Source organism: Athene cunicularia (genome assembly GCF_003259725.1).
Source record: "Athene cunicularia isolate RWA chromosome 3 unlocalized genomic scaffold, athCun1 chr3_part1, whole genome shotgun sequence".
Classification (NCBI taxonomy): domain Eukaryota; kingdom Metazoa; phylum Chordata; class Aves; order Strigiformes; family Strigidae; genus Athene; species Athene cunicularia.
Genome location: NW_020799097.1, coordinates 100,812,237 through 100,837,084, shown reverse-complemented (window position 1 = coordinate 100,837,084; position 24,848 = coordinate 100,812,237). Strand labels below are relative to the sequence as shown.

Here is a 24,848-nt window from a genome sequence, read left to right as displayed (position 1 = left end):
CATTGTATCCACAATTTAAAGTACTTTTCTTAACAACTGGCATCCAGAAGGCTTCCTGGAAGACAGCTACCGATTTTCAACCACAGCAAGGTCACAAGTTCTAACCAGTGAGTTTGAGGTTTCACAGTAATTAGAGCTATCTTGCTGAATTGACATCAACATTTTTTAGTATAATTCAATTCATTACAAATGTTTCAATGAACACTTAGGGCAAAATTCCTAAAACATTCATGCATCACCCCCAGGTGTTTCCAAAGCACTGACCAAATTTGTTCTCTGAAGAAATGGCAAAGCACTCCAGTTTTCTACAGAGACACCTGGCAGCACAAGTCAAAGTTTCCAGATGCAACAAGACAGCTGGGCAAAATTCATCAGTGCTGACAAAAGACCCATTCACATTTCTACCAGCAGTTTTCTCTTTTACACTTACTTCACCAGAACAACTTAGGTCGATAAGTATTTGTCCAAGCTACACGTATAGCTATAGAAAACAAATTTTCCCCTCGGTTACCTGCTGAATCAGTGATCTGGCCTCCTTTGATACATGGTCTGGTATACTCAAAGAAGTGTGAGTGTTTATTCCTGATGGATGGCACTCAACCAGAGTCTGGAGGAGAAAAAATAACTTTAAAATAAATTAAAAAAATCAAAGCAGGCAGATGATACATTTATTAATTAAAGATTTGTAGTGTTGGATTATCTCCTAAGTACACATGCAATTTAACACACACAACTAAAACTTCAGTGCCTCCTAGTATGAAGTACTGATTTCTGGGAGGGGTGTCTACAGGCACTGAGGTTCCCCTGGAGACACAGTTTTTGAACATTTACATCTTAGCGCCTGTGCTTTATTGCTCAAACTTGAGTAGTCTGGGAATTTGTTGGACTTTGCTTCTTCGTGCAGAACTGTTAACTAATCACCAGTTCGATTTGGCTGGGCACTCTTTGTCTCAAAATACCGAATTAATGTGTAACAGCAACATATGGCTTCTACACTGTCCCAAGAAACAATATTGAAACTATTAGGGTAAAAATTTTGCAAATGTGCAGAAGGAATGGTTAGAGAACTTTGATTTCACTGTAGTTAAGAGGACAGCATGGATTTTGGTTATTTTTTCAGTCCTCAGTTTGATACAGCTTTATCAAGTTGTTCTGCTGAAACTTGAGCATGTTTTGTTTCTCTGGTCCCATGCAGACCAAGCAAATTGAGGGTACTCAGGTCAGCAAAGCACATCGCAGAAAGACAATCAAGGAAATCACAACTGAGAACACCACTTGTGAGAAACTACAGGCCAAGAGTCAGTTTCATTGACTAACTTGCCCCCAGCCCTACCTTCCCAGTAAGGAGTTCAAAAAGAATGGCACCCAGGCTCCACCAGTCACAAGCTTCTGTCTCTTCTAGGATAGCACCAACTTCTAAATATGAGACATTTCAATTAATATTAAAAAGGTCAGTTACACCTTCAAAATTAACATATATTTACAAGGTGACTGTTTAATGCTGACAGAACATATACTAAATACCACAGAGCTTTCATTACGCCTGCAATTTAGTTAGCCCTTTAGCCACCTACAGATTGCATTGTTCAAACACAGCAACACTATACATTTCATGCATAATTTGCCTTTTCTATGCATACATAGGCATTTTCAAGACTTGTAGACATGAGAGTTAGCATTTTTCTACACTGGACAGTGACAGACAGTAAAGCAAAACATATTTAAAGAATTTACCCTGGTCAGATGAGCTGGACTGACCAGAGTGGCCTGAAGCATCCATAAAAGCAGCACAAGGGTGGTTATGACAGTCTATTGCATCCCTTAATTTTGTCTTAGAGGGCAGGATTCATCTCATGGCTAACTCACACCCTTTATTGGGATCATTATGGGAGGCTTGTCACAATAGACTCTCTTTTCTGTTGAGGACTAGATAGAGATGAGAAATCCACTTCAGATAGCCCAACTACAGCCAGCAACTGTGTATTGCTACAGCTCAGCCCAAATTGTACCTAGATACAAAAAGTTGTTTTCCCCAGCATCCAACACTCTTTTACTGCTGTCCATGCACAAGAGACAGTGGAGAGGTGAGATGGAAGTTATAGAGTCCCTTGCCATACACATTCACATCTTCAATAGCATGACGCATGCAGAAAACTTGGCCTTTATTGACTCAGGCATTAAACTACAAAATTTATTAAATACAAACACACCACACTGTCTGCTCTCAAACAGGCAGAAAAACAGATTGCAATGAAGATGAAATCTTCATTTTGACTGTCAAAAAAATGCAGAAGCTGCACTAAAATAGCTTTGGTGGCAAAAGCCACACCAGCTTCCCAGCAGAGGACAACAATTAGCATATAGTCACATAGTTGTTGCTGTGAAAAGCACTGTGGCATGTTCGAAAAATCTTGCTCATCATTTTATGGAGCTTAGCATGAGCATGGCCAAGGAGAACTACAGATGAGTCACACTCCAGTGTCAGGGAAAGGAGGGCGGTAGCCCCAGACCTCCCCAGATGCAGAGATGCACATGAACACTCAGGATGGGGATGTGCAGAGGGCTGCCCCTCAGGCAGCTGCCACACAAGCTGGAAGATGCTCAGCCTTTTATAGGACTAGGCTGAGGTTGCTGTTGCAAGAGCAACCAGGAAGGATGGCTCAGGCATTGTTTCTTTAGGTAGGACATCCCTGACATTGAAAAGTTTATTACAGTTAATGGTGTTTGAATGCCCGATACATCACTATAAGGGTGCCACACACGAGAATTTATTCCATTCCTTACAGATTAATACTTCTATTAGCACTGAGAAACTTTTACAAAGATATAATGGCAGCCACATGAGGAACTGTATCAGCATAATTACATGCATTTTAAAAAGTTTTAAGATCCCAGGCAAGCATCCAGATAAAGTTGAAATTACAGTAAATTGAGAGAAATTGTGTAAAAATCAAAATATGTTCTTGCAATTTAATTTTACATCCCTTTAGAAAGGCAGACCTTCTAGGTAACTGTCCTTCAAAAAAGAAAAACAAAAACCCCAAACTCAGGCCTTTCCACATGAACCAGCTGGAGAAAGGTTTTCACAGCATCTCTCAAATGAAAGCTACTGAATAAAAATGCCTTTCCAGTCTGCTTGTGATTTCTTAGTGCTGTATGTTCCAATAACGTACATTCAAAAACTAGATAAGATGAATGGAAAATAAAATCTAAACCCAAATACTTAAGGCTTCTTTAGAGCAGAGTTTTCTTTCCCATGTGGCTTTAATCCTGTGGATATTCTAGACTGAGAGCGCTTTCTTCCAAACAAATGAAGATTTTTATTTTTAAATTAAATTTCATAATACTCCAGAATGAGGACAGTAAAGCTAAGAGTTAATTGACTACTGTCTTCTCAGTTCCTGTACTACCATTAACTTCTCCATATTGACCCATCTTAAATGCTAGAATAATGCCACAAAAGGAGATAATTCATTGTTCCCCAAAGACATTCAGTGGGGATGGGCCTCTTGAGTTACAGCCCAATATATATATATATATATATATGTATATATATATATAAAAATATTCTAAAGGAGAAAAAAACATCATTCTGAGCACAGGGAAAAGAAATATTACAAAAAAAACCCAACAACTGAGTTTTGGTATTATTTCCTTTTGTGTTGTCAATCAGGTACTGATCCAGTTCTCTGAAGCATCAAAGTCACCCTGCCTTCTTTCACAGAATCACACACTGTACATTATGGGAAGTTGATGTAACCTCACTTACTTCACTGATGAAGAAAATGTACAAAGAGTAAGAGTCGAAAAGTAAAGTGGAATCCACTTCTCCAAAATCTGAGCTCATACTTTCAACTGTTAAGAACAGTTTCAATATATGCCAAGTAAAACAAATGTTACTGCAGATCTCTTAAGACAGCAGCACTGAACTCTTCCATCCACTTTTGACCGTAACCAAAATGACACAAGTGGGATAAATTGAGAACAGTCAAGTAACACAGACTTCTTCCTGGGCTGAAGGGCTCTGGCTGGGTTCTCATGCACACAGCAGAAACTGCATGACAAGTCTTCTGAACCAACACAGAACGGAAAATGAAACATTCAGCTGAGGGGAACATCTGAATATCCTTTTTTACAAAAACTAAATTTTAGCTCAACTTTTCTCCTATTCCCTAATGTCTGTTTTTTTGCCTGCTGCTTTCCCTAGGTCCCAAAGTTTACTTCAGATCAAAACAAATGTTTTCCTTAAAAAAAAAAAAAAGACAAAAAAATCATTGTGAGTACTAGAAATAAACATGTGTTGTTTACATTCCCTTACTTTGAACAGGTCACATTACTTCTGATGCAATATGCTGATCATAATAAGTTCAGGATATCACATCAATATTACTGCATTTTATCTTGACTACACATCATGGGAAAATTTAGAAACTATAGATTATGAAGTGCTTTCAAGTGATACAGAGTAGCTAGCTAATGTAATATACCACACAGGGCATATGCTTTTTTTAAAGCTTTAATATTGCAATAAATCTGAACTACAATATCTGCCTTCACTAAGAAAACATTTTCATCTCAATCCATCAGCAAAGTAATTTAGACAACAAATGGTAGCGACCCATAAGCTTAAGTGAATAACATGGGGATATTTGTGCCAATTCTTTACTTCATGAACCTTGAAATCAAGGACCTTATCCACGTTTGTACAAACATAAATGTGCGCAAACATGTGAATGGTGTTGGTGCTTCTAGGACTAGCAGTATAAACTGCAGAAAAAAAAATTCATATCATTCTCAAACACAAAACCCTTTTAAACTGGAGAAATAAGAATAGGGTGAAAAAAAAATCAGCAGCTCTTCTAACTTTACTGCAACTTCCATAAAAGTGAGAGCTTTCTTCTCTCCCCTTTCCCGATGCATGTTCGTCCAACATCTAGCACCAAGTAGCACATATCAACAGCAGTGCTGAATTCCTGCACAGAAGCAATTTCAACAGCAGCCATTGGGGTAACTGAAGGGAAGATTTGTAAAACACTAACAGGTTCAGCTAGAGACTGATGGTACAAGTAAACACATTCACTACCCAGCACTGTCCTCCTTCCAGAGCAGCTGGTCTCAACTGAAAGGCCATTTCTTTACGGTTTCCATACTTATCTCAATATTTGCATTATACACAGTAACACCTTAATTCCTGATAAAGGAGCCATAGTTGACCATGCTCTGTATTTCTAAATAGAAGTGCCAATTCTAAAGCAAAAAAGCACAACTTCATCTCTCTTGAACACACATCCTCGATAAAGTTATTAACCATAACACCACAGTTGATTTTCTCATTCTTTCTACAGCACTTTAACCTGAAATATACCCTTCATCATGTTGGAGGATTTCTAAGGCTTTTACTACCACACCTCAAACACTTTCTCAGTTTCCTCCAGGGCTGACAATAAGGCCTCCCCACCAACACACACAGTGGTTAACATAATAGAAGCCAGGCTTAAAGGTGGACTTAGACATTCACTGCACAACTTGGACCAGATGCCTTGCGAATCACCAAGAACAAAGGTGTAGGATAAACTGTAACATCAAAAAAAAAAAAAAAAAAGGTATATCTGAGGTCAGCTCACAAGAATATACAATCTATGAGCAAGTACTGCTCCTCCAAACACCTAATAGTCAGGAAGGGCTTTGCATTGAGGTGGTTTTCCTAGAATTAAGAAGGGAGCCATTTGACTCGATAGACTGATAAGGATTTCAAAACCTGAGGAGGCCCTTTCCCTTACCCCGTGTTTCAAGCAGAAACAGCATACCTTCAAGTACTGTTTCTGCACTGATAAGAAAACAAGGAGACCCATCTGAACTACCATCAGATGTCTGAAACCATTCAGGAGGAAATGGACTTGTCCAACATCCTGAAAACATCAGACACAATATTTTTACCTTCTGTGGCCAATAAGGTAAACAGTGTTGCACAAAAAAGCCATTAGAGTCGCTTCAGAAATTCTATTTACCTTACACTCATTTAATTTTTAAAGCTTACTATTTTATCATATTTTAATATCTATATGTGTAAAGAAGCATTTGCAGAGAACCAAGTAAAATGAGTCCAAGCTAATTTACTCTAGGCAGACTCAGTCAGCCAAGATATCATAAGATACAGTCACTAAATAACACATCACACAAGCGATCTAGCCATAATGCTTTGCCTAAAATGCTTTAGCAATTTATAAAACACAATATTGAACCATCTATAGTTAAGTATAAAAAGTTTATCATGGTCTTTAAACAATAAAGTAGTGAGGCAAGTCCAATGAGCACCTGCTAAAATCAAATGGAGTATGAAAATAGGAAGTTTCATCTTAAAGGTATTCAAAAACATATGAGCATCTATGTTCCTCTTTGGAAGAAATTTCCTCATGTCACTAAAGAAAAAAAAATAATAGAGGGAACTGTGCTTTTTCTTCCTTTTAGCAGCCCAAGATGGAATCAAAACTTCCTCTAAAATAATCAGGTGACAAAAGAGACATAGGAACTTTTACTGCTCTGTTATCAAAACAAAGCAAACACTAATTAACCTTTCAGCTAGCTCCATTTATTTTCAAAAGGCATCTTCTATACTATTTTTAAGTTTTAGCCCCATCTGTAATAATAATAATAATACTGCTAATTAAAAAAATTAAAAAAGAAAATAAATAAAACCCAAAACCAACCACACCACACTGGTAAATTACAGTTTCTGCCAGAATTAACTGTATTTTATGTCAGCCAGACTAAAATATCAGATTTTTACAAATCAACAGCTTCGGTACTGCCTGTTCTGGTTAGAGTCTACAAAAAACCCACAGGAACATGTATTTCACCTGAAACACATAGTGTACTGACAACAAGCCTGAGTGCCAAACCACATCAGATTATTTTCAGAATACACCTGATTCTCTCCCCAGACCTGTGCTTTCCATTACCTACTCCAGATTCATGACATCTTGCTCTTTTGGGAGCAGTGAGTTGTGATTGTTTTCTGTGGGACACTCAGATGTCTTTGGGGAGCTGTCCCACTCCAAATGGTTATTCTAAAGTTGTTATTCCCAGCTTCACAATAATCAGTACTCTTTCTGCAGCTCCAGACCTTTCCTCATTATTCATGCCAGTGAAATATTTTCCCTGTTAAATGTTTAGTCCTGTTTCCTATCACTAGGACTTTTCAAATCAAACTAGCCCATCCTTCTGGCTCTGCTGCTCAAAGCTGATTCACCTGCCCTGTTTTTCCTTTCCTTTTTAGGATTATCCTGAGGCATTAATGTCACACAAAAAGCTAGGACAGAATCAGAGATAAAATCTAGGAAGTCCAGTCTTACATGATAACCATGAGACCAGCCCACCCCTCGACACCTCTCAGGGTCAATGGCACTTTAATCTACTACAGTTATTTTGCTTCTTAAACAATCTACTCAAATTAAATTACTATAATACAGAATAGCAGATTTAATGAGTGCCTGCAAACTCCTACTGAAAAACACATACACAAATAATATGCAGGTTTTCCAGCATCAAATATCTATTTGGTAAACAGAGACAAATAATTTTTTCCTTATTCAGTAAATAAAAATTATAGCATATAGTCTAATAATAGCAACCTAGCAATTTTTATTTTCATGCCGTATGTTTTAGGTTATCAGCTGCACTTTGCATCTGTATTTTCAATTGTCTAAGAGCAGAAGTAACATCTTCATTTGGGAGTACAAAAACCAGGTAGCACATTGAAGCATTTTGGGCTTTTTTTGGAACAAAATCCTTTACCCACAAAGCCTTCTTTTTGCTTAGGTTTTGCATTGTGTACAATTAGTAGCAGGTTAGATAAAACCAAATACACCATAAATTTATGTAAGGGCTTCTGTGAAGGCTAGCTTCTGTAAATAAGGCTTGATTATAGCACACAGCTTATGAAAGCATCAGAATAATATGATGCATTACTGATGGCCAGTTTCTTACTTACATTTTCTATGAAGTTAAGCTCCCTTTGGCTTTACGATCTCAAAACGCAAACCTCCAGTTTTTAGTAAACACAGTCTGGTGAAAACTCATTGTTTGGACAAGAAAGAAAAAAGACTCCAAAGGCAGCCCAGTTCTGAAATCTCATCCTCTGAAAACACTACAGGGATGCACGACAGAACACATCCCTGCTGCTGGAACGAGAACTCGGAGAGTGTAAATAAAACATCTCATTCACACGTCGTATTTACACAAGATGTTAGACCAGCAAGCTGCTTCTATAACATGACACTTCACAGGTTAGACTGAAAAAGTACCTAAAAGGTTTCTCTTTATGAGTAAATCCTTAACTTAATCTCTTTCAGTTGAAGACAGTCTTGACTAGACTGTGGCTGTAGACAGTGTTGTCTTTCTCACAAGTATTAAGCATGCTATGAAGGGGCGCTTTTTTTTAAGCCACCAATTTGATTTTAAAAATCATGACTATCAAGAACGGAATGTAATTATTACTGCATTTAAAAGGTAGCAACTCTTTATATTTAAGATCACAAAGTTGACAAAATTGATACTTAAATAACAGAAGGTGATCATTTGCATTTCAAAATTCATCTATCTTCCTTTTCCTTCAATTAGACCAAAACATGTTGATTCACAGGTTTGTGTGTGTGTTTGTTTCTTTTTTAAACTTATTTATAGAGCAGAATAATGGCCCCCCTGCTAGGCTGGCATTTGCTCAAGTTTCTGTCCCTGTAAATTGAATCTGTTACTGGAATTTTCCCCCCTTCTGAATACCAAGGCACATTAACCAAGAGATAAAGAGATACATTGCTGATACTATCAGGCACCAGGCAGGTGGATAATGTGAGGGATTTTTTGTTAGTTTTTGTGGGGTTTTTTTGACAAATATGTGATAAGAGTTCTCAGGGGGCATGGAGAGCAAAGGGCTGTTTAAACAGAAGTGAATCATTCTCATCTGATCTGCTAATAACTTTGTATTCAGACATCAGCTGATTAGCATACTTTAAAACATTCAGAAAACAAAATTACTGTGAAGAGGAAAGCTGAAGAAAAAAATCCCACATAAACCTCACATTAGTCACCTTAACCATATTAACTAGGCAGAAATTCTCAGTTACAAGTGCTTAATGTCTTCTTTAAAAGCAAATAGGTTATTCTTGGCCAAAATCCCCACAGTTTTACTCGAAGTGGTGTTGAGTTTATAGGAGATGATTTATAATCCATCACTTCCCTTGTGGGTTAGAGAAACAACATTTGACTTATCATAGGTGAACAGCAAAGATTTAGTTTGGCCATTAATCAAAGTGTAGCACAGGCGCTACTTTTAAGCATCTGCAGATAGCTTTGTTGTTACAGTAGTTGGTTCAGCATGAACTTTTTTTTTTAATCTAGTAGAACTATGCAGGAGTAAAGAGAGTTATCCAGCTTCACCAACAGATTCAACAGCACTGTAACACACCACGACTCAGAGCTTGCGAGTACAATTCTTGATATGCAAATAATTACAAATAAACCGCATCTTCCTTCTTACGTGAAGTTAGGCAAATGAGAGCCAGCAAGTGCAACAGCAAAATCCATTAATGGTACAATGCCACCTGCTGTCAACAGTGGAGAAGTGCCACTTCTTGCAACAGATTTAGCTCTGCTTTTAATTTATGCACGATATAAAATGAAAATTGTTATTTCATACAAAATTAACTATATTGCTAGCAGGGAATGGTATGCAGCTTTTTAAACTATCTCTTCCCTCATCTCTTTGACACCTCTCCATTTATAATGTTTGCATTTGTTCTGTTATTTTAAATATACACTGCATAATCTTTTTCCTACATGAGCAGTCACATTGCCTCTTCACTTTTCTTAGGATAACAAGAGCTAAGCAAGTCCTTGCTATTCACCATGGCAAGGACCTCAAAACCACTTCTGTACCAATACTACCTTGCTTTGCTTCAATACAAGGTTACAACTTGGGGTACCAAAAGCCTCAAATACAAAATCCTAGATCCCACAAGCAAGCTCCATGTAGCTGGACCTCTATTCTCCCCTGAGTCTGAAAAGCTTCAACATTAACACAGTTTTATTCCTAGCCCCTCCAGGAATTAGGTTCTGATATATAAGCTGTAGAATTTAGACTCCATGTTTTCTTTCAACCAATAAAGCAACTTAAAATTTAAATATGTCCTCAGGCACTTCACTGCTAAGCACTTTATAACTTGGGCTGTAAAAAGGTAACACCTGAAACCTTAATCAATTGAAAAGATAAAATAATTTAAAATACATTTTTATATCTTTCACATAACTCTACAATACAATTTCCTACCTATTTTAAATTGAAGATATCCTGTGACCTGTTTAAATTTCACATTCCTTCTCTTCTCTGCCTCCAAAATTTTCTCCTCAAAAAACAATGCAGAAAAAGAACTGCATCCCAAGACTCATCACCTCTTCTCAGTCTACAACACCAGACCCTAAAAGGCAATATTTGATAAAAGACATCTTCTCTTTCTTACATACTTTTAACAAGCGTATTTAAGTAACAAAACATTGAAATCACATAACATACAAGTTATCATACCCAAATCCTATTCTATCCCGAACTCTTGATGAAAACACACACCAAGCTAAACACATGGAGAAAAAATTTGGCAAGTCAAGTTTCACTCATCCTTCAGTTAGGAGAGAAAAAGAGGGAAAGCCGAATACCCAGAGGTAGGGCAACACAGCACACAATACTGGAAACACCAGGAAAATTCAAAACAAGATAAAGACTCACTTTGAGTCACTTTGTTGTATTATGATAAGAAATCATAAGACCTGAAGAATTTTGTGAAGATCACTTGTTCACCTCTATAAAAGTGCAGCCCTTCCTTCAGGAGGAAAACAGCAAGCTATGAGAAACATTATGATCAGTTTTAAAAATCAACTTTCAAAGAATAAAAACCCTGAACTTGTCAGTTTCTCGAAGCAGCTTGAGGAGCAATGCTATCATGATAAAGGGGAGACATGGGTTCCAGGAACATGGTATACTCCTTAAAATGAAAACTAATCATCAACATAAGGTGTTGGGTTTTTTTTTTTTCTGTAACATTGGAGCCTAAAGAAAGCCCACTAACATGATTATATTTTTAATACTGATCAAAAGCTCTAGAGCAAGATTTAGCAGCAGCAGTAGACCTAAGAAAAAGCTGCTTTGAACTCAGCTATACACCACTATTGAAGGTACAGGTATTAAATCATTGCTCAGAATAGAATGGCACTTGGCTCCAAAATATGTTCTGTACTGCTATGTTATACCAAGTATGACCCTCCTACGCAAAAATTAGCACAAAATAGCTACACTAAAATAAGAGTACAGTTTGCAGAGATAATATTAAGATCAAGAAGTATGAAAGGTAAGAATCATAGAGCAGTATCAGTTCAGCCATCTTGCATATATCTATTATTTGCATTTTCAAATCCTCATCTTGTAGCTCCCCAGTTACAGATGCACAAAACAAACTGCAGCTTGGGGTAGGGCAGAGAGGGCGGAGAGGAGAGGGCAACTTAACCAAGAAGAGCCCGGATGGATACCACACCTGTGCTGTGAGGTGGAAATAATGATGGTGAGGAAAACTTTATTCTTGCATTTGGGGACTTCTAAATATTATTTCAACTGCTCCCTAAACACTTAATTACTGCAAGAGTTGGCTGGTTGGGGCTTAAGGGGCAAAAAAAAGTCTCTCTTTGGATCCTCATTAAAATACAGAAAAATTAAGCTTTGACTTTCACAGCTCATTAATGATGACAGGGTGGGAAAAGACTGCACTTCCATCTTTGCTACTACTCAACTAGGGAGCGCTTTGTACAAAGCTGGGTTAGGGAGGCAGGAAAATGCCTCTTTCTAACAGGACATCATGTACGTTGGCAACCAGGACACATTTCTATTTAACAATCACAAGAGTTGCTGGGATTTCCCAATTTTCATGTTCTTGAATTAAAGTGAATGTAGAATGAAGGTGTTGGGTTTGCTTTGACAGGTAAAAAGAATTCTTTTCTCTAATACCTGCCCTTTTGACTTGCACCTGGATAGAAAAGATTTTATTTACTATTTATCTCAAGAGGCTGGCATTCAAATTTTTGTTGAGATCCTACCACCTTTATTCACAGATAGCAGTTCCTTATCGTACTTCAGTTGCAGGACTAAGTCACAGAATAAACACCTGATGCCAAACTAAGTTCAGAACTACCACTGCCAGTAACTCCTACTCTAAATTTTTATGAGCACATTTCTTTCAAAAATTTTTCTGAGCTTAAGGACTACCTGCATGCCAAGTTCCAATGTCCAGCCAGACCACACGCTCAGCAGAAAGAGTATGTCAATATGTCAGTATTTCAAATTGAGAATAAAAAACAGAGAAACTGAAAATCTGAATAGCCTCCTGGTAGTCATTTCAATTCTAAAAGTAAGGCGTTTTAAGCTAGCTATGAAATTTTTAAAACATGACATTATAAGTAAAACACCTGATTTTTGGCTGTCACTACCATTTGACCACTATATTAGCAGAAAATAAAATTTGGAAAGGGCAAAAGAGGGAGGGCTCCGTTTCCATTGCCATCCTTGACATAAAAACCCAAGAGATACTGATTTTATCACCGTCATGATTGATGAAAGCAGTTCTAAGAAAAGAGCCCTCTAAACTATTTCAAAGCCAACTGTAGCTCATCAGAAATGTCAGAGGCATCTCTGAGCCTATTAGGGTTGTATTTTTCAAACTGATATGTTTTTTTTTCCCCCATGTTCTTTGCAGGTATAATTTTTTGAATTTTTAAGGCTCTTAGTGTCATCTTTTCAGTCTGCCCTTTCCCTTATTTGCTCTTTTCAGTTATCAAGATGTACTCATACATAGCAAATAACTGCAAGAAAACAAAACATTCCTTAAATTTGCTTAAACAAGACATTCAATACAATTACACTTTATGGAAATGATCTAACAACCACCATCACACTTCAACAATAAAGCAGTTATGAGTCCCTCTAGCTTTTTAAGACATTCAGGAAAAAGCAAAGAAAATTCAGATATTGCATGATCTCGAGCTCTATACTATAGAGGTTCTGTGAGAAAATGAAAGCTGCTAATCTACTTTCCAAGTGAAACGTAGGTGATTGCTCTAACCTGGGGCACAGTACATTCTCTCTATGGCATCGTTGTCACAGGAATCTTCAACCTCCCTCCACCTGCTAAAATACGTTAGCTGAATGTGTCCTAAAAACAAAACGACAGGAGAAATCAAAACATTTTTCCCTTCCATTTTCTGCAGAAGTGAACTGTAATTACTCCTTTTGTAGCTAAAAACAGTATCATTAAGAATAATGGCATCATTAAGTACTAGAAGCTATTACTGGGGGTGAATTTGCTGCACTGATAATGAAGCTCTAGACAGGAAATGAAGATACTAATTACAAGATAAAACGCCTACTCAGTTAATTGGAAGCAACAGCGAATAAAAAGAAATGCATTTGCAAAAGTTCCTGACCTCTATCATTCAATAAGATGTTGTTTGGGTTCAAATCGCGGCACACAATTCCTTCTCTATGTAAAGCATCAAGGGCTACAACCATTTCAGCTGCCCATCTTTGAATGCAATCCTCTGGGATATAAAACCTGGAGGTTATCGCTAATCTTTCGTCGAGGTCCTGAAAAATCTGATGTATCTCCTTCTCCCCTGCTACTGCTATTTTGTCTTCCCTCTTTGGTGTTGTCTTTTTACTTTCAGCTGCTGGTAACAAAGCCAAGTCTGTTTCCTCTTTCCCAAAGTCTTCAGTTTGATCAGAAAACAGCAACACTGCTTCATTTCTTAACATGTCTCCATCCAAGCTAACATCTTGAGCACCTGAGAGTGGGTTGGAAACAAATAAATTTTCTTCTTTGCTCGTCACGTTTAAGGAGCAGGGTCCAAGCCCCTGAAACACAGCCCCATCTTCTGAACTACCTACCTCTTGGTCAGATGTAAAGAGGGTCCCAAGAGCTCCCTGAGTGACACCACTTTGTCCATTTGCTTCCTCACAGGAAGGATCACCCACTTCTGGTGCCACATGATTTGGCTCTTGATCAAATGCTTTGCATGTCTCTGCAGAATTATTTAATTGTAAGACATCAGGTGTTTCTAATAACTTTACTTCCAACATGTCTCTATCAGTTTTTGTAAACTTTGTTGGCCTTGACACTGCTGCCTCTTCTGTTTCATCAGACATACCAGGTAAGTTTATTAGAAGATCAGGCCTTCCTTCGTCAATGCTATTTACATCATCAAAAGCAGCATCCTTAAAGGAGATAACCGGCACAGAGTCGTTTGAACCCCTGCTGATGGTGTCATGAGGTCTCACATCCATTTTGTTGTCTAGAGCATCCAAGCTTCTGTCATGATCTGAGACAGAAAACAATGGCTTCAAAGGTTCTGATTTCAGGTTATATAATTTTTCTCCAAAATCAAGCCCCAGGAGCTCACTAGTGCTATCTTTGCTGTCTATCCTGAAGAGTTCCATGGGGCTGTTCTTTGATTTAGTTAATGAGTCCAATATCCTAGTAGGGCTAGCTATTTCTGACTCAGCATCGTCAATGAAAAGCTTTTGTTCCTGAGATGCAACCTGAGAGGTGAAGCTATCACTGTCAATGACACTGCATTTCTGTAAGCAACTTGTCTCTTTGGTATTCAGACCTTCACTCTCCAGTTTAACCACTGGTTCCTCATTTAGAGAGCCAGAATCAATTTTTTCTTGCCCATATTCATTGCATAATGTTAAATAACTAGTAGTGCACTCTTCTTCTGAGCTGGATCCTGAATCCATCCATTTGGAACTCTCTTGGCCATCATCCTGGTTGCTGCTGTCATCCTGAGAGCTTGGTGTTAGGCTGCTCTTCAGCGGGACCACCTTCAGCGTGCTCTCCCCATAGCTTTCTCTGGAATCAGTGCTGCTACCAATTTCTTTAGGACTTGGTGTTGGTTGCTCCAGGTAAATTTTAGTTGAACTGGATGTTCTGGGTTCAGGAATTTCAAAGCTCTCTTCAGGACTTCTGTTTAAGAACTTACTGACGTAAGACCACAGTTTTCCTCCTGCAAGAAGAGGGGGGGAGGGGGGAGGAAATCTCTTAATTTTACTCAAAATAGTATCAGTTCCACTATAAAACAGGCTAATACCCTCATTATCACAATACATTACCTCCTTATGTCCATAGAGCAAGCTGGATCTGCTTTCTTCCTGCTACCTCAGAAGGAAATAATTACAGGGACCAAAACTTCCTTTTCAAGCAATTTGTATTAATATATAAATATTTAAAGAGTTGTATCTGAGATTAAGCTTTTTTATTTTAAACTTCAGTAAAGTCACATTCCAGAATCTGTCTCAAGTTACATGGTGGTGACTACTCTCCTGCTGTCTCAAAAGAAAGCAAAAACTAGGGAAGATCAAATGGTTTAGTGCCCATCACCAGTTCTGCCTGTACTGAACACTGCTCTGTCACAGCCCCAAGCTTATGAGCAACATTAGGGGAGACAGACTAAAAACTACTAATTAGCAGGTTTGGCAAAGGGAAGGGAATTACCTCACATTAGGAGGATGTTTTAAGGGTCTATTTCTCTCTTTGGAAAAGTGGATCTTGTTAGTTAAATATGGATGTATTTCTCCCTTTAACTTCAGAACTCAAGAAAGGATTTATCAATACTCTAAGTTACATTGGCAAAACAGTTCCTTCACATCAAAGACTCATCAAGGAAAGTTACAGCTCCAAAAGTAATGATTACACCTAAAAAATACAAAATAGGACTCCTTACGATTCCAAATAATGTGCATATTAAAACAAAAAAAGCTTACAGATTACAAAATATAATTTGCAAAAAAACAAATCAAGAAGCTACTGCATCTCTTGCACATGTCAAAGACTTAGGCTTAAAGCCAGAAAGCCACCTTTGATAACTTATGGAAAAATGCAAAGTCAAGACATTTCAATTTAAAAGATTGTAAAGAAATTCTGGAAAATGCAGGAGTTCTAACAAAATCTTTGTAGAAGAAAAAAATAAGTACCCAGCCTACTGGGCATCTGCAAAGTTCTGATTGGGTTTTTTGGTTTTCTCTTTTTTTTTTTTTTAAACTTATTTGGATAAAACAGAGTTTTATATTTTTTCCAAAATACAGTCTTTAATAGTTATTTTTAAACACTCTCCATATCAGGCAAAATTCCTTTAAAAAGTACAATAAAAGAAGAAAGCATTTTTCATTGCCTAGGAACAGGTTTTCTATATTCTCAGGTATTTCAAAAATAACTTATCAAAGGCTTGATACTTTAAAAATGAATTTGAATAACATAATGTGGAATTTTCTTGCCCTCCATCCCCCTGGCTAAGACAAGACTTGTTTTTGAAGGAGGAGAAAAAAAAAAATAATCTCGCTGGTTGTGGTGAAACTAAGTATATTCAAAATATTGAGGTAATTCTAACAGCTTGAGCCCAATGGTAAAAATGACAATTTAGATCTATTAATCCACATGGTTTCTGCCATAAGCTACAAACAGACTTAGGTCAGAATGACCCTTGCCACTTTCTAGAAGATGATGAGAAAGAATGCCAGGTGAATGAACAGAAGCGAACAGAAGCAATGCTCTAAGAGAAGGGAACAAGAACTGCTATACAGACCACTGTATTGCATAAGCACTTTAAATACTTACCCAAAGATGCATTGAAAATACCTACAAGTGTGCCATGCTACAGCAGCAAGACATGGCTCATCAGCCACCCCCAGCAGAGCATCAGCCCTCAAGCCCAGTGAAGCAGGCTGCCCCCTGGGTAGTGACAGACTCTGAGCTGGACATCAGAGACCTGCTTGTCCTGTATCAGTGAGACCAAGGGCCCTGGTCCTGCCAGAAGTGCCTGATGAGCAGGACCTTGCCTCCGTGAAAAGCAGCGAGTCCACGCAGACTCTTAAGATGAAGCCACTTGCCTTAAATATGACATGTTACACAGCTGTTCAGCAGGGCAAAGGCAGAGCCAAGACAGTCCCTTCTAAGTCCTGCAGCTTGCACAGGACTTCAGAATTATGGGTTTTAAATGGATTTGGTAGAAATAAAAATTGGTCACCCCATAACCACCAATAATTCTTTTTCTAATATTACATTTTTACATTTATTCATGCTTTTGCTATGGAATGGCAGGAAGAGAAAACAACATCAAAGAAAATGAGACAGAGTGAGAACACATGTATTTTTATGTAAACATGATAGACTTTCTCTACTTTTCCACACTTTCATCCAATGACAACAGAAGTAACATTAAAGTTTAATTTTACCCTAAGATTCTGACGGAACAATATTGTTATACAATTAATTTTTCTTTTAAAAATTTAATTAAATTACTTTAAGTAAAAAGTCCTTGCAAAATAACTTTGCCCAATTTATTAACTAGGCATGGAATTATTCAGGGTTGTTTCATACCAAACAGTAAAATCTCATTTGACAACCAGGCCCCTGCTGCATTTAATAAAATACAAAGTCTCCCCATCCTACCTGCATTATATTAATTAGTACAAGCAAACACTAAATATTTCTGTCTTCATATTACTAGTGTTTATTATTTGTGCTTCACAAATTTCTCATGAAAACACAAATCTCAGGTTTCAAAGGGCGTTCACAGAACACGACCCATGAAAACCCACATTATGTTTTTGCGGCTTTGGACAGTGCCTGGCACAACAGCCCCCCAGCCTCCAGGTACAGCTTTAATGCAAATATTAGCACCATCAGTCCTTCCTCAGATGGAAGTATAGTTAAGAAAAGGTCTTTCTAATGGAGGCCTGGGTTGAGCTTTGACCTAGGGGTGCAGGAAGCTCCAAATCTTATTTCTGTGAGCTACTGTCATGGTTTTTTTCCTGTGTCATTGCTGGACACCAGGTGTGCTTTTACATCTGACATCTGAACTGCTCTCACTGACCTAAATGTTTTGCACCCTTATATTAAGGTAAGAAGGGGCTGGGCTGCCCCTTCTTGCACTTTTCATACCAGCAGTATGAAAAGTGCAAGAATTACTCTCACACAACATAGCTTATCACCTATAGACAGGTCAAGCTGCTCTCAGGACAACTCTTGTCGCCTTCTCCCTTCACCATACTTCATGCAAGATTTCATGCAGCCTCCACTAGATTTTGACATCTACTCAAAGTGTTAGTGTAGCTTAAGAAAGAAGGAGACCCAAGAAGGATTAAGGAAGGAAAACAGATGTGCTGAGATCAATCCTTCAAACCCCACAGAAAAATCACTGAAAGAGTAAAGAGGATTAGGTTATGTTTTAAAAAAATATTCAATTTCAAATGCCTTCAGCAAACCTAAAATTTGCAAAAGACAAAATCTCTTTATCCTTACAGTTTTCAGGAATTCACCACTGTCCACCTGTGAAAACAGCCAGATCTGCAACAATAACTCATTTTCTGTTTGTAAATGTCTATATCATAAATACAAATTTGCAAATTATCTTACCTTTTTAAAAAAAGGTGTTCATTAATAATCAGTTGGACTTAGGAATCACAGTGGAAATGACTACTTACTGCAACTCCAATTTAGAGTTAAATGCAAGTAAATTTAAAAAAAAAAATATTATGTCCAAATATGTTTACACACAAATATTTCAAGACTGGCCTCCTGGTCAAGTGGAAATACGTAAATAAATGCTATTCAATAATTGTGTTCTATAGTGAAAAACAACAATTTTATTCCTTTCTGAAAACGTCCAATCCAGGGTCAAACAAGAGTGATATTTGTATCTGGGTATATAATTATGCCTTTATGAATGACATACTAATAATCTTTTCCCCTCTCACCATGTGTTGTGTAAGATCAAGAAAACCCATTAGCAAGCCATGCTAATATAGTATCAGGAATCTATAAAAACTAAAATTACAGAAATCAATCCAAACAAGTAAGCTTCAGTCATTGTCAAATAGAGTAACATACTAAATAACTATAAAAGCTACTTTTTAAAGCTAAGGTTTATTAGTGTTTAATACAATTTCAGAAGTACACTATTAACACAACTAATTATTAAGATTATTTTCTTCTACCAAGAACTGCCTCTACAACCAGTCTGGCTTATTCTTTCTGGTTTTGTTAGGACATGAAAATCACCAAGCTCTGTATTCTATTAAATGTAAAATTACTTAATAGAATTGCCTTACTTAACCACATTTCCAGCACTCTGGAGGTTATACCTCTGGTTCTAGACAAGGAATCTAAAAAGTGATTGTCCAAAATAATCAACAGGAAATTTCAGCACAAAGTGATCAGGTGATGAAGCTGGACAGGAATCTTGTTAGTTGCATATCTTTATATTCTTTCAAACATTTTTGCAGTTTTTTGTTATTAATAGCACTTGACAGAGGAACATCAAAGAGAAGATACAGAGACTATATAATATGTACCACAGGATAAAATGAAACCTAACAAATCAGCAAATTTAGTCTCCTAAACATGTTTTTGTTCTATCTGACAAGAAAAATTCATGACCTGTTGGATTTTTCCTTAGCCGGTGCTCAGATGCTTACCATTTCAGCTTCACATCCCGAAAGACTGGATGACTAAGGAAACATATTCAAAAAAAAAAAAAAAAAAAAAAAAATCAATGGCTTTTGCTGATTTGGCCCATGAGTTTACTCTGAAGGATGATATACTCCAACTCCTGTAAAACTGGAATGCAGCTAAGAATGGAGCTGTCACTGTATTTAGGAAATCCCTAAGAAAGTCAAAGTGAACAATCTGGGCTTCCAAATAATTGTGATCAGATAGGGAAGAAAAACAGAGTACTGAAATACGTCTGCTTGAATTACTCTCCAAAACCAGGCACAACACTCTGCATCAGAATTTGTTTATGGCCAGAAGTACCAATCATAAGTCATGCACCTCATGCAAATTAATATTTCTTCCTTGTTGGAAAAAGAACAACCTTGTTGTTTTCTTAGAATTACTGTTCTCCTTTTCAATAAAAACATGTCTACTCGTAAACATCATCATGTTAATATACAACTACATAAAATTATGCTTGCACATTTTCTAGGACAAAAGAGAACCAGACACATAGGTACTACTACCATGATACAACAATGTTTCACAGCATCCCAATGGCAGCCACAGTGAGGTTGCAGCATACACATGAATTGTAAGCTAATCTGCAACCTAAATCTCTAACATGACAGTAGTTAAAAACACCAGTTACATGCATGGCTGCTTCCACTTCTGCTCCTGAATCTCTGCTACAAAGTTTGCTAGTTTAGGCAAAGCTCCCACTTCCTGACACACTTTGAGCAAAAGCTATTATTTCAAAGCAGCCTCCTAAAAAAGTCATTTGCCAAGGCCCATATCACCTTTCCTACATTTTCCAATTGCTGTTGAATATTTACAGCTAGCACTATCTCCTTTCCTAACAACAAATCTCTAGCTTTGGAAGCCAGAATACTATCCTGTTGTTGTCTATCAACTCCTGTGTGCAGCAAGCCTCTTCAGCTTGAAGTTTCTTGAGTGCTCTCCAGATTGATAGGAACTCCAGCTTGTTTATGCTTAAAGAGATTTGACAGCTTCTAACAGCCACTTAAACTTTGATGTCCCATGGAAGCCCCCCAGCCTATTTTTGAAGCATCTGTTTCTAAAATTTCTGGAGTTGGTAGTGCCAAGAAGAAGCGAGGCCTTATTAACATCAGATTGGCTCTCTACCACACTAGAATTTGCCAAGAGCTTCCCAACAAAGCTACAAGATAACTTTATGGACTTTCGTGTTTCTGAGACACCCTTGAAGCCTCAACTATGGCCATGAGAAAAGCCTGTAAGAGAACCCAAGAGCTCACTCATCAATTCTGAGCATGTAATGGCAATATGATTGGGAAAAAAAAAAAAAAAAAAAAAAAAAAAAAAGAGATCAAACAAAAAAGCCTTCATATTGAGTAAGAGTCTGCGGTCAAGCTTGCAGAATTCCATACAAAACCCTATAGTGCTCTACTTAAAAATACACTTAAAATTTACTAGAAACAGGAAATACTAAGCTGCTTAGCAAATACATAATGTACATAACATTAAAACTCTGCTGAATTTGCTATAATTCAAACCACTGGCCATTAATATTTTCTCCTTGAACTTCCAGATGGTGTAGCTAACATACCTAACACAATAGATAACCACCACTTATAAATTTGACTGGCAGAATCTTCTTTCCTACTGGAATAGAAGTACTTCGAGTATGAATGTTAAGAGCATTCATAAAGTCATGGAATAAAATTTCAGAGACTATCACTTAAAAAGTACTGTCCTAGAAATTTTTATCATTTCCCAAAATTAACTACAAGCACCTTCTCTATTCATGTTTGGTCTAAGATGGATGAAATTTTAAGATAGCTTCATCTATAGGGATTTCTGATACCATTATCCTTATAATTTAAAGGATAAGTGCTACTAACATAAGACTGATGTGATGGAGAACATCATCAATAGGGTGAGCCAGACTAGTCCCTGAATATAGTACAGCATAACTTTAGCCCAATTTTATTCATGCTTTATTTATGCAGAACTAGAAAATGAAGCCTTTCTCCTGATTCACTTTCCAGCATCAGTCTCCTGGGACAGCATGAAGTGCACAGTCATGAGGTGAACAGTTCTAGAAGCAACACAAAATTATTGCCCCAGTTAGGGATTTGGGATCAGGCCCTATGCCTGCAGTAGACTTTTTATATGCTTTCTCGGGCAATTCACTCATCACTTTGTACCCCAGCTATCCCTCTTCAGAACTGAATATATTACTTCATTTCCTCTCTCTCTGTCTGTTCTGAGCCCAGACAGTAAGTTAATGAAAGCTGGGGACTATCCTTAAAGAAATTAACCTCACTAATTGCCTGATAATCAGGGAAAAGTCCCTATAGCCCATCATTTTTTAATGGTTTGCAAACAAGGATAGAGGTGAATCCATTTCTGAACTACTTGCTGCTTTATCAGAAAATGAGGGAAAATCCTTTGCAGTTTATAACTTAGGCCCACAAGTGTCCGACTCAAGTGAACACATGTATCATGGATTACCAACAGCCCTTACCCACATTAAAATCCCTCCTGGTCCCCACAGCTCTACTCTTCCTCCCCAGCAGTCTGCCAGTCCTCCATCCTCTCTGCAATGCTCCCCAGTTCTTCCCACGCTCCCTACCCCTTGTTCCCCTTCAGAACTCTCCCTGTAGAAAGCATTCATAATCTTGTCAGCAACTCCTCTCCCAACTCCACCTCAGAATAACCCATCTCCCTACCACAAGTCTCATATTTGCACAGCTTTGACCCACAGTTGGGAGAAAGGCAAAATGAGCTGTAGCTTCCTTCGCTGCTGGCAGATCAAACAAATGGCGTGGGGTGCAAGGCTGTGTGTTGCACAAACCTGATTTAGAAGGCACTCAGTAAATTAAGTCCTTCCCCATTAGAGCTCAAAACATGACACAGCCAGTTGGTAAGAGCAAGACATCCAGGCCAAGCACATTTCACTGCATTTGTGAGCGTGTCAAAAAAGACCAGGAGACACTCATTCCTTTTTAAGGACAGCATCCCATACATTTGAAATCTTAAGCTTATGTTTCTGTTCTTAAATGAAAGAGCTCTGATCATGCAATATCCATTTTTCTCAGTATTGTCACAATAAAATTATCACTTCCAGGAGATCATCTGTGTTAACTGGTCACATTATGCATTCCTTCAAATTTTTGTGTTCTCTATCTGACCACTACTCCCCCCAGATTCCACTACTACTTCACCCAGTTTTCCATCTGTCTTGAGTAGGAAAGTTCTTCCTGAAAAGAAGAGCAAACCAGTAGGTCTTCAGAAATTGCAGAAGTATTAGGAACATGTTTTTTGAAATTATTTCTTTATCCCATCTCTAATCCTTTGATTATGTCCTTAAGGGCAGTTGGTATTCAATAAGGGTGGGGTTTTTGTTTGGTTTGGGGTTTGTTTGGTTTTGGGTTTTTTACATATATTATTTCTCCAAACAAAACATACCATCTTATGTGGAGATTAGCATCTCCAAGTTACTCTGCTGAATTACACGCACCTCAAGAAAAGTAGTATTGTACAGAACAGCACTGTAAACCCTTGAGATCACCATCAGGCAGTACCGTAACGTGAGGCTTTTCTTCATGCATCACTGCTCATGGCAAAATTAAGTCACACATAGCAAAAACAGTCATTCATGTTGTAAAGTTAACTTTAACTGGCCTTGTGACAAACTGTTCATGAAATAGCCAAAAACTAAGTTATTGGGGAAAAAAAATAATAATGTAATAAAATTACCCTATCAGTTAGCTTAGTTTCTTCGTATCTTCCATTCTGATTAACATTTCCTAAAAAGAGAACTAGTAGCAATCCCAAAATTTATATTCTGCACTAATTCTAAACAAATATGGGTAATTACATTTAGGGAATATTTAAATCCAGGTGTTAGACGAAAAAAATCAAAATGTAATTATTTTGTGCCACCTGTTCCCTGTACATTTAACAGGAATTTTATAAATAGTTTGAAGGCACAACTCTGTGGTTCTGCTTTGAACTCCTGTGTTATGCCACTAGCTATTTTCTTAAAAATCCAGATCAGAATAACTATGCAATATTAACCAATAGGCAAACGTTCATGGTTTTTAGCAGAAAGTTATTAAATTCTTGTGTAAATATTTGTCATTTTAACTGCAAGATGCTAAAAAGACTTATTAGCCAAAGTTACAAAAGTAGCCAAAGACTATCTCTTAGATATTACTGTAAATACCACAGAATGTTGTTGCAGTCAAAGCACTCACTCTCCTATAGAAAATAAACAGTTGGAAGCTTTCAATATTGCTACAATTCCAGTAACCCATCAGGATTTGCGGCCATTTCAAACAGGAATCAGATCCACTGCAGAACGAGGGGGGAAAAAAGGAGAGGGACAGAGGATGGGAGTGGGGTGTCTTACATGGCATCTATTAGGCACACTAAAAATATTTTAATTAGATGTATGAGAGATTCATTTGACAATGAAATGTACCATTGATTAAAACTTAAACCTTTGACTCTTTTCAACAATATACTTAAACAAGAGACGAACCTTCTGCATGCTGTAACACGAGAAAGACAGACTCCTCGGAGATGATGTACTTGTGCAGACACACCATGTTGGGCACACAGCGGGGGATGATGGTCGTTCTGCTCCTGCTGTACTCACTACTTTTCCTTAGACCCTGACAGAGAACAAAAAGGTCAGTTGTACCCTCAGTTGCCTTTGGAGCCTGCTGTGCTCTGTGTTTATCAACCAAACTAATCTATCCGAGTTACTCTGGGCTTCAGAGAAACCACTCATCTGCTGCTCTATGCCCCTCGGTCCCCCGAGGCTGTGCTGATGGCATCTGGCGCATTTCCAGAGAACAGAAGATGGCACAAAGCTGCCATTAAAATCAATTACATGGGTCAATGTTTTTATTAGAATCTCTCTCAAACTAAGTCATCAGGATGACACTCAGTTATTTCCCTGTGACCTTTTTTTAAAATTTTATTTTTGTGTGTGACCAAAAGACACTATTAAAAAAATTCAAGTTCTAAAGACAAAAGAATGCCTTAGCCTTATAGGTAATCCTCACGTTTCCATTGTACTTCACTAAAGACAACAAACACCACAACAAAAAGGAAAGGAAAGGATTAGTCTCCTTGAGAGGTAATGATTTTTGGGAGGTAGCACAGAGATGAAGTTGCCAGAAGTGAAAAAATTGATGTGGGAGGGAGAAAGGGAGGGGAGAGAGAAAGAGAAAAAAAAAAAATGTCAATAGTGTGACCTATTACAAAATTGAT

At 37.6% G+C, this 24,848-nt stretch overlaps 1 protein-coding gene across 4 annotated transcripts in view; it reads right to left on the bottom strand.

Moving 5' to 3' along the window:
- The window catches only part of RPS6KC1 (ribosomal protein S6 kinase C1), an 87,261-nt gene that overhangs the window by 7,315 nt on the left and 55,098 nt on the right, over positions 1-24,848 (bottom strand). For 2 of the 4 annotated variants that reach the window (XM_026844963.1, XM_026844966.1), the window contains 5 exons: positions 24,112-24,244; positions 13,519-15,096; positions 13,158-13,247; positions 1,334-1,416; positions 512-607 (listed from right to left, as the gene is read on the bottom strand). In XM_026844963.1, coding sequence (XP_026700764.1) covers positions 512-607; positions 1,334-1,416; positions 13,158-13,247; positions 13,519-15,096; positions 24,112-24,244 — 1,980 coding nt within the window. Of the gene's footprint in view, positions 1-511; positions 608-1,333; positions 1,417-3,725; positions 4,071-11,262; positions 11,585-13,157; positions 13,248-13,518; positions 15,097-24,111; positions 24,245-24,848 lie in introns of those variants that run through there. The other 2 variants (XM_026844965.1, XM_026844964.1) reach the window with 2 other exon arrangements.